Source organism: Perna viridis, chromosome 5 (genome assembly GCF_037379345.1).
Source record: "Perna viridis isolate PV_CMFRI_1.1 ecotype Kerala chromosome 5, ASM3737934v1, whole genome shotgun sequence".
Lineage (NCBI taxonomy): Eukaryota > Metazoa > Mollusca > Bivalvia > Mytilida > Mytilidae > Perna > Perna viridis.
Genome location: NC_142449.1, coordinates 13537343 through 13551565, shown reverse-complemented (window position 1 = coordinate 13551565; position 14223 = coordinate 13537343). Strand labels below are relative to the sequence as shown.

The following is a 14223-nucleotide window of genomic DNA, read 5'->3' as shown; positions in this document are numbered from 1 at the left end:
TTAAATTTGTGAGGTGTGTTTATGTCAGATACAAAATGGCATCATACATGCACCTGTTGTTCCACAATTTCTTCTTACAATTATTTACATGTAAGTACCAATCCATATAGAAATGCGGACTCTGTCAATAATAGAGGTGATTCATGAAACAGTTCGAGCAAACTATAATTATTTCGTATCTACGTCAAATGTTTAAATTACAATAGTTTTTTTTTCTGTACACATATCAGTATTTTTATAGAAAACCATGCGTTTATCAACTAAATCAAAATTAATATATAATGAAGTCAGGGCCCGGTTTAATTCCATTAAACATTCTCAAATTGATATTTTTCTCAACTTTCTCAAATCTTCAATTTCAAGCGATCTGATTGGTATCCCTTTCTGAATAAAAAATAAAAGTGATTTTTGTTTTTTTTTTTTAAATGCATGAATCAGTTCCTGTTTGATATTTATACTTAACTGTGTAAACAGTATCATAATGAATTGAGCTCGGTCCACACCAGATAAGCACATACTACTATGTACATATATATAACATTTTATCGTTTTTTAAAAGACATCATAACAATTACACAAAAAAGTTCAGGTTTTGAACAAAAAATAAAACCAATGAGGAATATGACAGAATTTACAAATTTGTGCACAACCACATTCTGCATTCTTCTTTTTACCTTTGTATTCAAGCATGATTAAATATTTTAACTATTACCATGTATAATTTCTTAGCAAAATATGTTTGGTATAATTCATATTGCAAAAACATAAGAAACAAATGACCTTCAGTTGATGAGATCTGTGAAAGTGGTAGCTATATAAACACATACATTTAAAGCAACGTTAAAATAAAATGTGAAGCCATAAACATACTTTATAAAGCTTTAGATGGAGTAGTTACATGACAAATCAGTATTTCAAATTCACATTTTTTGTGGGGATTTCAGCTGCATAATTATGGTGAGCATTATTCCGCTTCAGTTTGAACACATGAACAATTTGATTTGACAAAAACAGGTTAAAAGATGACTTTATTTTTGATTTTCTCCCAGTCATGAAGCATTGTACTTGATGATCCAACACCGTGAGTAGAAAACAACTTATCAATCATGTTGGGATGGTAATCTGGACTAAACCTTCCCAACATCTTAGCTTGAATTCCTAATGCAGCAGCAACTATCCCCAAATAAACATCGTCAATAAAAATAGGTTTTATGTATTGGAATGCGTCCTTCATTTTAGATGCCACGTCCATCGACATTAATATGGACCCGCCTCCGACATACGGGGGCCATATTCTACACGGGTAATCGTCAACTGATACATACCATTTAGAAACATTTGATCTTTTAGGGTATGCCTTTTCCCAGCGATAACCAGCATACAAGTCCTTCCCTTTTCTCGCTTTCATATAGCTCCTGAGATATTTTAAAATTTTTGGCACGTTAACTAAGTAGTCGTCGTCAACAAAATAAATAAATGCGGAATCGGCGCAATTAGTAACTGCCCAATTAAATCCCATTATTGTTTTAACTGTATTGTTGTGATACACATCCAAGAAGTCTTCTTGAACAATATCTTTATATTGTTTGCTTTCAATGTCAACGTAAAGTTTCATAAAATCTATGTGTCCGAGTATAAAAACCAATTTAACTGAGGGTGGTAAAATTTTACCCCAGGTAGCACGTATTGCTTCCCGGTGACCAAGATTTGACACGTAAGACTTGACTATTATTAGAAGGAACGGGTCTTCCTTTCCATTATTAAGTTTACACGTGGCGGATGGAACATTCAAATAAGAGTGTGGGTGTGGGTTGACAATGCTTCGATTCCCCGCTTGCCAGGAACCAAGCTCCGTTATATAAGTGTGAAGTTCTTGTTCCGGTGATGGCGTTGTTGGTGCTATGGTGACGTTTTGGTCATTTGAAGCTTGGTTGTTGCCGAAACTGACGATAAGGATCAAAGCTGTGACTGCACTGAGTACGCCGAGTTTAATAACCCCTTTTATAGCACATACTGTAGAATAACGCATATCAACATTGGAATTTTCTTCTGGAAATCACTGTAACGATAACAATTGATCAGTAAAAGGAAAAACATCCCCTCCAAAAAAAAAACAAAGAACAAAAAACAAAACAAAAAACAAAAAAATCCCAAAGAAGTCCATAACAACAATACTATACATTCAGATATACATATATATGTTTATATGAGTTATGCTGCTGTGAGAAAAGGACTTGCAAAGTATTTCATATAATACAAGAAATATAAATATTGTTACATGCACCTTATAATTTTTAAAGAATTTTTTTTATTCAACGTAACCCTTGCATGTCTTATATATAGATATTGGAGCAGAGGCAGTGAGCCCTACTATACCGGCTAATTCCATTGAGGCGGATGATGCAGCCACCTCTCCCAAATTCAGACCATTTTGTTAAATGGACAAACTGACGAAAGGAGACAAAAGTAAAAGAATTACTGCGTGATGAATGAAATAGCGGAGTGCATTTTCTATTTCACTTGAAAAGGCACAACAAAATTGTTCTTTTTTAAAAAAAAGAATGCTTCAACATTACTTTTGTTTTCTTCCTTAAAATATTCCGCTGGTATTCACAGCATCAAATTTACAATTAACTGGCTTTTGACAGGCTTTCCTCTTTCATGAATGCAGCTTTTATTCTCTTAATTTTTGGTGAAGATCCTCATTTATTTGGTAAAATTCTTACCTTTGAAACCTATGTATTGTGTTCAGTTACTGTGCATATTTGAATTCAATATAACGTTAAATATTTCATGATAATAAGCTCTAAAATTGAGATTAACTACAATTAATGATTCTTTTAGAAACTGATAAAATCTGCTTTACAGTTAAGAGCAGAATATGGACATTCAGTAGTCGATGAATGACTGGGACAAAATTTTAAAGATTATGAATTTTGGTCTTTTTTTCGGTGAATAAGTCACTTTAAATTGTGTGTGTGGTTATTATGGAATTAACATCTTTGGTATGAGTGGTGAATTCAGGGGGTAGCGGTACTTGTACTTCAGGGATATAGTTCCCTCCTAGATTTTTTTCTTAATTAGAACTTGATATTTCGCATTCCTAAATTTCATTGCATTTTTTACAATTTTTTTTCTAGAACAAAAACACATAAAAATTCTCTGTATTTGCAAAGAAAGTAACTTGAAAGTCTGGATTGACAATGCAGAGAGTGCTCGGTAACGTATCTGTGGTGATGAAAAATCAAGCCAAGTACAGAGACACATCAGTCTTATGATATTACATTGTTATAGGTCCACAAAGTTTTAATCTTTTAATTTAGTTAAACATTTAAATCGTGTCGCATTAGCATGACTAAAGCCTAATTGGAAGCCGCCTGATAAAATACACGAACTGAAGATATTTGAGCAAAACAAGGGACTGCACACAATATCGTTATTAGGAAACCCTATTTGTTTCCAAGTCCAGCAAGAAATAATAAATAGGAAACTGGAGCAGTTATTATACAGAGAGAAGTAATGACAACGTACGACGCACGTCAAACATGAAAACCTAGCTGAGAATTATGCATAGGACAAAGAAAAAAAAAACAATGATAAACTAGAAAAAATCTGTAAGCAATGCTCACTAAAACGTCACTTCAGTATTTGGCTTATATATTGATTTGGACGGATCAAAACCTAAATAAGAAGGTGCACAATGACCATTTATATGAAATACGAATATGTGAAATTTTCATTAAATTTCTCCCGGTTGTGTAGTCATTCGTATCTTTATATCCTCTTAACAGAGATTCAATGAACAATATTAATATAATAAAAGAATAACTGGCAACATTATACTACATGTACAATGAACAATATTAGTACGCATTGTATGGTATAAACAATACACACACACACACACATATATATATAAAGGTCTGAAAAATTCCCAACGATGTTAGAACTGTCAAATTTGCGATGCAAGTTTTTGGTCGTTCCCTCCGCGGGACTCGAACTCGTACCGCTGTGACATCTATGGCAACACCGCCTGCACAAAGTCCAGCGCCCTAGACCACTAGGCCAGCTAGGCTATATAAAAATATAGCTTTCGCTGGCTGGGTCATTCCTCCTCGTAGGATTAATCTAGGGCTGTAACTTAGTACACGATGTATGGTAGATATATATATCACATCGTGATTTTAAAGACATTGATGCCTTCTATACTATCTTAGCGTGTAACAACTTATCTTATCGCTCTAGAATATTTGAGAGTGCAATGAACAATGTGCACATGGCACAAGTTTATCAACTCGTCACTGTCCAGAATTGTATTTAGTACCCTTCCAAGCAAACTTTGATATTTCGTCTCATCATCATAACTATCAAGTTCTATGAACAACTGTAGAGGACAGTTGTCAATTACAATATCCCACCAGATATCTTGTACACGCAGAACCCAAGTCGACGGACAATTCAAGCATGCGTGGATATAACTATCATGGAACGGTATGTTACAGTTATTATATACCCCACTAGATGAATATGGAATTCTACCCAAACTTTTGTAATAAAATGAGATCTCTTAATTTCCGTAAACGTTTTTGAACTCTGCCAGAAAATGGGCTAATTGAATACTATGGTGAAGGTTTCAAAGTCTCGAAAAGTCACAAAGGTGCATATATCTTATACTAGATAACAATTTTGTGCAAGTTTCATCAAATTCCATTCAGCAATGTAGGATAAGTAATGGATAAAATGGGTTAGCCCCATGTCCCCATATTCATAAATGACGAAGTCTATTTTTTATTTAGATTAAAAATCTGCATAATAAGAGGTGCACAATGGGAATATGTAATACAAAATATGTGGAAAAATTCATCACACAGTGGTGCAGGAGGAGTAATGGATAATAGATGCACTCTCTCTGCGTAACGGAAGGAATGGAATACGGACGGAAAAAGTAAGGACAGAGACCCTTATCACTATCTGTAAGTGGAAAGTGCGGAGTGTAATAACTAATCAAAGGAAGTATTGCAGACGACTTTATCAAGGGGAAAGATGAACTTGACTTTGAATGTTCAAGATGATGAAGATACATAATCACATCTGCATCAATCCAACAATCAACTCTTTATTATTTCAAAAATGGTTTACTGAGAAATACATCTTTTGGAGGAAAACCCACGGAAGAATCCCATATTATTTACAAATGTACTACTTTCTGTGCGTACAGAAAATCAACTCCTTGGATCATTTTATGTAGATAATTTCTGTCATTTTGTTATTTTCTTTCACAAAATTGTCTTAATATCAGCTAGGGGCATGAACGGACCCCAGACCACCATTCTTAATATCAGCTAGGGACATGGACGGACCCCAGACCACCATTCTTAATATCAGCTAGGAGCATGGACGGACCCCAGACCACCATTCTTAATATCAGCTAGGGGCATGGACGGACCCCAGACCACCATTCTTAATATCAGCTAGGGGCATGGACGGACCCCAGACCACCATTCTTAATATCAGCTAGGAGCATGGACGGACCCCAGACCACCATTCTTAATATCAGCTAGGGACATGGACGGACCCCAGACCACCATTCTTAATATCAGCTAGGGGCATGGACGGACCCCAGACCACCATCATAAGTGACTGCCTCCTGCATTAAAGTACCAATATACAGCGGGCGGCTTGCTCACCACTGTTTTAATATGCATTTCTAGCATTTATAACTTTAGGGGCTAGTACTTAAAGATCAAGGTCAATGCACTCGACAGTCTAGATCTACCATTTTAAAATGACTCGAGAGATTTATGTCCGCAAGTAAAGAGCCTTGTTTCCGTCTTTTAATGTATTTTTGTAAAGTATTACATGTACACAAATATATACATATAATATTTATTGCTTTCCATTCAATAACACAAAGGCATGATGATAAGACCAAGCGGATAAAGCACTAATTATTGACATCATTAGATCACGGTAGTGGCCACACAAACAAGTGGTACTACTGAAGTTCGGAGGTTTAACCAATTTCCAGCGATGATAGTAAATCATTTGTGTAGGTATATTGTATGAATTCTAACTTAACTTTATTATCTTGTTTTGTGAATCCCAAATCATTTAGACGTACAGTAAATTATTTTTAGACTTATAAAAATCGTTTTATTGCTACATGTAAATACCACACCAACCTGATAACAAAGTATAATCTATACATCATTATGTAACGACCTAACCACAATATTTTCCGTAGAAATTTTATAGTTACCGATCGTTTTTATTTTTAGCTTTCCACAAACGTTCATAAGTTATAGTTGACTAGTAGTTTAACTTACCTTAAGAAATGCGCCAACATGACAAAAACAAAACCACTGTTAGAAGTCACATCCGGTGAAAGATACGGTCTTCCCATGTAACAAGTATTTCTATATTATCTGCCCAATCGCATGTTATCTTTCTTGGTAAGTTTATTATCATTGTTTTTGCGTATTTTACATGCATTGAGAACAAGTTGAATACTCTACTTTAATTCTGATAATCTCCCTTTGAACAATACCAGAACATGAATCTGGTAGGAATGGGTAGAATAAAACCTCTTTTAATTCATTTATTTCTGTTCTATTTTAAATTTTGATGTGTTTTTTTATAGTTTCCTTTTCACCTTGCATATGTACTTGAAGAACCTGTTCCACAAAAAAACATATACATGTACCAATGATACTTGTGGTCGTAAGTCGATGATTGATATTGCTCATTTTAATAAAGGTGCATATAACTTTGTCAAGCGCAATCAGAACTGTATTTCTGTGATAGAAATAAACACTTTCCTATGTATTAATTGATTTTTCCCAATAAGTTAGCAATTTTAAGGAGGCGTTAAAAATCAATACTAAGTTATTTACGCTTAATTCTCGAACTTGCTTGTTTATAATTAATAACAGACAGATGGTCGTACACTATTCCCAATTACATTATGAAATAATTAGTGATTCCAAGACAATTTTTTTGCCGTTTACGATTTTACTATGTAAAGTACATGTAATATTTAATAAATGTTTTTAGTTGGGAGTGGTAACCTAACGTTGTGGTATGCGTCATGGTAATGTTTCTTACAACGTAGTAAATTGACATGTCTTTCTTCGCGAGCTACACGTTGTAGCTCTCTACTTACGATGGAAGTACATCTGTTGTGTAATTCAAAAACAGAACTCGCGATCGTTAGTAAAGCATTTGTGTAGCAAAGACATAAAAAAATTGCGTGTGAATGGGCGTTAAGTATAATCGACATAGATCACTTGAAATATGAGAGCGTCTGTTGTTCACGTTAAAGTTTTACCCATAATTCTTTTATTTTAACCTCCAAACATTTCATATATTCACCAATCTCGTAATTGATCATGGACTATACTACATATACGCATGTTGATTATTGGTAAATTCAGTAAATCATTTCATTTGTCTCATCAGTTGCACAACTAACAGATATAGTAGTTAGTTGATTTAACTGTTGTAAACAAACAATACTGAAATATTAAATCATCTTCACTTACCTATTCATGGTCCAACTTAAATCGTAACTAGAACAATGAAGAGGTATGCTATATATCAATATTTCTATTGATTCTACAGTGCAACAGATGTCACATAAACCCGAGACTACAATTATAAACAAATATGATAATCTTAAATATTTACAAGCGTTAAGGACTAACCTGAAGTGCCTTATCTTGGAAGCAATTGTTACTAAATTGTACATGTGTATATTCCATGTTAGTGTGAACTGTGTATTATAATGCCTTAGGGCATACATAAAGGTCCTTATATGTGCATAACCATGTTAATAAAACGTGTCAATTCATTAATTTCAACTTATTGACATGTTATTTCGTCGTGAAAACCTATTACGAAAATCTTTCCTCACCTTATTAACAGTAAATTGAACTTAAGAAGGAGAAGAGTGTATGGTGAAACATATCTGTGTAAAAACCAGTATAATATTAAATATTTACAGCAAAATGTGGTATGTAATAACCACATGACTGTACTGTATCTTAAAAACCTCAGTAATGATGTTCTGAATCAATCGAGATCGAAATTTACTAATAGATAAATATCTTACTACGACACGTTGTATGCCTGTACGTTTGGTGACCTAGAATCAGCCACGAGTTTTTACTATGAAGGCAATGATTTTTATGATTTTAATTAGTTTGAACATTAACAAATCAGATTGGACACAATTAAGAGCATATGAAGTCCTCTCCACAATACAAGAGAATTATAAACCTACATGATACACATATATCAAGCTACAAACATTCGTCATACACAGACACATTTTGTACGTTATTTATACAATAGCAAGCTATACCTCACATTATTGAAACGGGGTGCAGAGTACAGTCACTAAAGTAAGTTAATCTTCCTAAGGTAGTATTTTAATATTTTAGTCTATGCATACACATGCTCTACATGAAAACGGAATCATTCGACATGGTTTGATACACAGCTGAAATGGCAAGACTACATGTACTATTGACTGTACAGGAGATTTGCACTATCTTAAGACGTACAATATGGATATTAGTTGGCTCGCCATAAAGGTTCCTCCCAAGTCAAAATCTGAGACGCCTACATACAATATACGCACTTAAGAATATAAAAAAAATCATTATTTCAATACATTATAACACGATGTATGGTAGTACGGGACACTTCATTTAGATGTTATTATGTAGGATAGAGGATCAAATTAATGATGCATTTCACAACAAATCAATATTATACAACGTCTCAGAATGTGACGACTCTATTCGCTACACTGCTCCATCGGATCAAATTGATACAGGGAAGATATGTAAACGTATAGAAAGGTCTGAGAAATTCCCAACGATGTTAGAACTGTCAAATTTGCGATGCAAATTTTTGGTCGTTCCCTCCGCAAGACTCGAACTCGTATCGCTGTGACATCTATGGCAACACCGCCTGCAAAAAGTCCAGCGCCCTAGACACTTGAATGAACTGTCCCGTACTACCATACATCGTGTACTAAGTTACAGCCCTAGATAAATCCTACGAGGAGGAATGACCCGGCCAGCGAAAGCTATATTTTATATAGCCTAGCTGGCCTAGTGGTCTAGGGCGCTGGACCTTGTGCAGGCGGTGTTGCCATAGATGTCACAGCGGTACGAGTTCGAGTCCCGCGGAGGGAACGACCAAAAATTTGCATCGCAAATTTGAGTTCTAACATCCTTGGGAATTTTTCAGACACACACACACACACATATATATATATATATATATATATACGCTGTGGATGATTGCACCTTTATCATAGGCTCACATAAGTAACTGATAAGCAGCCTGAATGAAAATAACAAAGATGGTCTTTTTATCAAAGTTACAATTTGAAAAAAAAAAATCCTAAGCTCTCCAAGCTCTTTCCTGGGGCCCTGGTCCTGGCATTCCGTAGACTTAGGAGCCTAAGAGATGCCTTAGTAAGAGCAGAGATTTCATCTCAGCCCAAACAAAATACAACGAGCCAGTGTCGACCATGTAGAGATTAGAGATGTAAGACCTGTACCCAGATGCTGCACACCAAAACGTTAAAAAGCTACTGCACTGGAAAGGAATTTGCCATTTTTTGCAACGCGAGTTTGAACCGAAAATACCATATACCTTCTCCCGTGTCGATGTGGTATGCAGTACGTTGGCGAAACAGAACAACCTTTCAACAGGCGTATGAATGGTCATCGCAGTGACTACAAATGCAAACCAGACCTCCCTCTAAGTCGCCATCTTAGATCCGTCGGACACACCCAGGAGGATCTCCACAACATTGTTGTTACGATCATAGAACATAATAAAAACTGGTCAAAATGTAAAAGAGTATCTCGGGAAAGCTTTTGGATGAAGAAATTGCAAAAAACTTCTCCAGATGGAATTAACGAGAAAAAATAATTCATTTTTAGGTCTTGGTCTAAGACCGGTAGAACACTACTTGTTATACATCAATACGCCGTACTACTATATTTGGAATTTTTATTTTTTTTAAATTGTTTTCCACAGTTAACGTGATCTTCCCTGTATCAATTTTATCCGATGGAGCAGTGTAGCGAATAGAGTTCTGAGACGTTTGTATAATATTGATTTGTTGTGACATGCATCATTAATTTGATCCTCTATCCTACATAATAACACCTAGATGAACTTCCCGTACTACCATACATCGTGTACTAAGTTAGAGCCCTAGATTAAGCCTACGAGGAGGAATGACCCGGCCAGCGAAAGCTATATTTTATATAGCCTAGCTGGTCGAGTGGTCTAGGGGGGTGGACGTGGTGCAGGCGGTGTTGTCACAGCGGTACGAGTTTGAGTCCCGCGGAGGGAACGACCAAAAATTTGCATCGCAAATATATATATATATATATGGACACTGCTCAGGATACGACGACATTATATATAGGAAACGCGTTTGCCTTCATTCTTTGTTTTTATTGTTCGTGCCTAGACATCGTGGATACCCGCTTTGATTAAATTTGTTTGTTTGTTGGGGTTTAACGTCCGAGCAGCAATATTTCAGCTATATTCAGACAATGAACATGAAATGGATGATAAAATGAACATGAAATGATAAAAAAAAGGATGGGTCACAAGGACAACAGGGTCGACAAATTTTGATTGCCACTAGAAAAAGGGGGGATGGGTAAGGTCGGGCAATTTAGCCTCCTGTGGCGGAGCGCAAAGGTTCCTACTCCTATCGAATACCACAGCAGGGTTCTTTAACGTGCGAGGAACGTGGCATCTTTCCCAACACGGTGCACTACTATGGTTTGCGGTCAGGTTTTCCGTATTATAGCCTGACAACCCCAGCATGTAACATGCCAGGGGTACCCCATTCCACCACCTGGGGCACACATCCCAGTTGCTCTGTGGGCAGAGCGCCTAACCTCCGGCTAGGTTTCTGAGCACTATTTAGTCGCCTTTTACGACAAGCTTAGCGCTGCTGCAGGCCTATTCTTTTAAACACCCGGACCTGCACATGTCGCGAAGGAGTGAAAACCAATTTTTACGATGTACATTATTCATATACTGTCTTAATAAAAACACTGAATGAACCAAAAGAAAAAAAACGTGCTAATTTTCTGAAATCCTTTCATGGGTTTTACATTGGTAAAGTTCATTTTGAACTTATATAAAATGACCAGATCTTCAGGGATCTGGTGTTGTTTTTCACTATTGAAAAAAGCCCTTGGTACCGTACAATGCCTCAGCAAAAACATCAACATATTTTTACTGAGGTTATTTAGTCAAATATATCCAATTCTTTTTTTCCCTTTTTGCCTCTAATTCACAAACGGTTCGGGCCACAACCCCCAAAACCTATACCAACTGTCTATTCTTTTTGTGGTTTAAAACCTATAATTTTATAAACTTCAACCAATTTATATTCATGGTTTCATTCGAAAACCAAGTGTCTACATACGACACGGATGACGATGACAAGGCCATACCATTAAATTTGTGGCCACATAAAACAATCCTATAATTAATGAGGCAAATATTACTTTGTAATTTACTTGTAAATCAGGTTGCACTGTAATATTATAGTATTATTGCTTAAGGTTTTCCATTTGGCTTAGTTATTGGTCAGAGGCTAGCCATATTGGACTGAGGCGTAGCCGAAATCCAATATGAAAAGCCTCTGACTAGTAACTCAGCTAATATGGACAACCTTAAGCAATTATACATTTATAGACTAATTAGTCCAATGCGTCATATTCGGTCTCACTAATTAGCGACAAGAAGAAAAAATAGCGACAAGAAGCGTCAAGAAGCGACAAGAAGCCGACAAGAAGCGTCAAGAAGAAAAAAATAACGACAAGAAGAAAAAAAATAGCGACAAGAAGAAAAAAAATAGCGACAAGAAGAAAAAAATAACGACAAGAGGGAAAACTAGCGATAAAAAGAGAAAAAAATAGCGACAAGAAAAAAAAATAGCCACAAGAGGGAAAACTAGCGATAAAAAGAGAAAAAAATAGCGAAAAGAAGGGAAAAATAGCGATAAGAAGAAAAAATTAGGGACAAGAGAGAAAACAAGAAGGAAATTAGTGATAAAAAGGCACAAAATAGCGTCAAGAAAGAAACAATAGTGACAAGAAGGCAAATAAAAATAAAAAATAAATCAACCCAATAAGAATTGTTATACAAATTCAAAAGATATTAAGTAATAAAATAAAGAAATATACTACTAAAAATAGAAAAAGAAAAATTAATTAGCAACCTCAGATTGATTAAGAGATAAGCATTAATTTCTGTCTATTTTTTCCTGTAATTTAATTGGCTTGTATATTGTTTTGGGGCGGCCTTGTGCATAATTATTCATACACACGTGTTTACCTTCAGGCAATAACAAGAAGCCGTGTAATTGACGACGGCACGTGGGTCAGATTAAGTTAATTAGTTTTAATTTGCAAGCAAATTATTCTTTGATCATTTCGAGTGAATAATAAAATGAATATAATTATGCAAATGAACATGTAATTAATGTAATAATTAGCTTGGGTAAATGTAAAAGTATAACTTTATGATTAATAGTAATAAAAACATTGATGGAATGTTTTTGTAACATTTAAAGGATTTGATCTTTTTATAAATAATACATCCATGTTTATTTAAATTTTACTCGCCCAAGCTTAATGAAGCCACAACTAACTACCACTTTGACATAAATTCATGATCACGCATATTCTATTCGATTCTTGCAAAAAATACGGCTCCGTTCGGTTGCAAGAATCTGCTACGTTTGTACGATTACGATTTCTCGAATAAATACATTCAGATTGATACCATCGGTGTTGATCAAAACCCTTAGGAACAGGGTTAATAATATCCTTTGGGCAAGGATAATTTCCTATATTCCAGTATCGAATAATTCTATAAACCTTAGGAACAGGTTTTGTACCCCTTGGGCAAGGGAGATATCATTGAAGTATCGATTTAAAATTTTAAACCCTTAGGAACAGGGTTTACTACACCCCTTGGGCAAGGGATATACAAAACAAGGATGTCGAATCCTTGTGGTGACTGTGGCTTAGACTGCATAGATCTTTGTGTATTCTGTGAGCAATGTGAAGCTTGGTATCACAGCAAATGTCAGAAACTAAGCAAAGATCAGTTGAGAGTATTAACTAAATGCAAAAACATTGATTTTGTCTGTTCACGATGTTGTCGCACTAGCGATTGTTCTTTTGATTACAATCTCTCTCTAAGTAGACTAGAGAAATATGCTGCAAATAACAAATTACTGACAAAGGCAGTGCAAGTTGAAACCATATTACTCAGGGGAGAACCACTGACTAGAATAAGAAATGAGACTGATTTTACATATACGGCACAGTCTGCTCTGACAGAAGATAAGGTTTCTAGACACATATTGAATGAACATAATATGCTAATAAATGATAGAAAACCTGTCAGTGTGTCTAGTGATGGAAATTGTCTCTTTAACTCTCTATCAGTCGATGTTATGGGTAATGAACATCTAGCCAGTAGAATTCGTGTTTTAACTTGCATTGAACTTGTCAGCAATAAGTCCAAGTACGAAACTCGCTTAAATGATCGTTTAAGTATAGTAACTGAATCATATGATGAGTCATGCCTAAAAGCAGCAAAGAATAGAAGCTTTTCGTCTGCCTGGACAATACTAGCATCAGCAACAGTTATGGGCTGTCCGATTCAGTCTGTTTATCCTCCAATGAATGGCTTCATGGACAAGGCTATTGGCATCTTAGATCAGTTTGTCAAATCCAAGACATATCTTTTGGTCAAATTATAGGGATGAATATTTTACATTTCCAAATAAATATTAAAAAAAAACATTAAATATTCTTATCAAAGATTTTTATTCAAAATTTATATATTTGGCAAAATTAAAGCACATGTCTAATGCAAAATTAATTGAAAAAAAAATTGGCATAGAGCGTTACTGATGAGACTTAAGTAGTCGAAACATGTGCATTAAAACTGATATTTGACAATTCCAAAGTAAATATTTTCAAAAGAACATTCAAGTTTCTCATCAAAGATTTATATTCAAAATTTATATTTGGCAAAATTTCAGCACATGTCTAACGCAAAATTAATTAGTTTAAAAAAAAATTGGCATAGAGCGTTACTGATGAGACTTAAGTAGTCGAAACATGTGCACTAAAACGGATACAAGTATAGTCA

The 14223-nt window shown here is 35.1% G+C and overlaps 1 protein-coding gene across 3 annotated transcripts; it reads right to left on the bottom strand.

The window, feature by feature from the left end:
* On the bottom strand, positions 1–7845 carry LOC148616113 (beta-1,4-mannosylglycolipid beta-1,3-N-acetylglucosaminyltransferase brn-like). Of its 3 annotated transcripts, none has more exons than XM_088582815.1 (2): positions 7704–7845; positions 1–2059 (listed from the first exon to the last, which is right to left on the bottom strand). In XM_088582815.1, exon 2 carries the CDS (start codon positions 2027–2029, stop codon positions 1016–1018), a length of 1014 nt encoding a protein of 337 aa, XP_088438941.1. In that variant the 5' UTR covers positions 2030–2059; positions 7704–7845; the 3' UTR covers positions 1–1015. The 3 variants fall into 3 exon arrangements, with proteins under 3 accessions (XP_088438941.1, XP_088438939.1, XP_088438938.1); XM_088582813.1 differs by lacking the exon at positions 7704–7845 and adding an exon at positions 7542–7685; XM_088582812.1 differs by lacking the exon at positions 7704–7845 and adding an exon at positions 6327–6516.
* Between the last annotated feature and the right edge of the window lie 6378 nt (positions 7846–14223).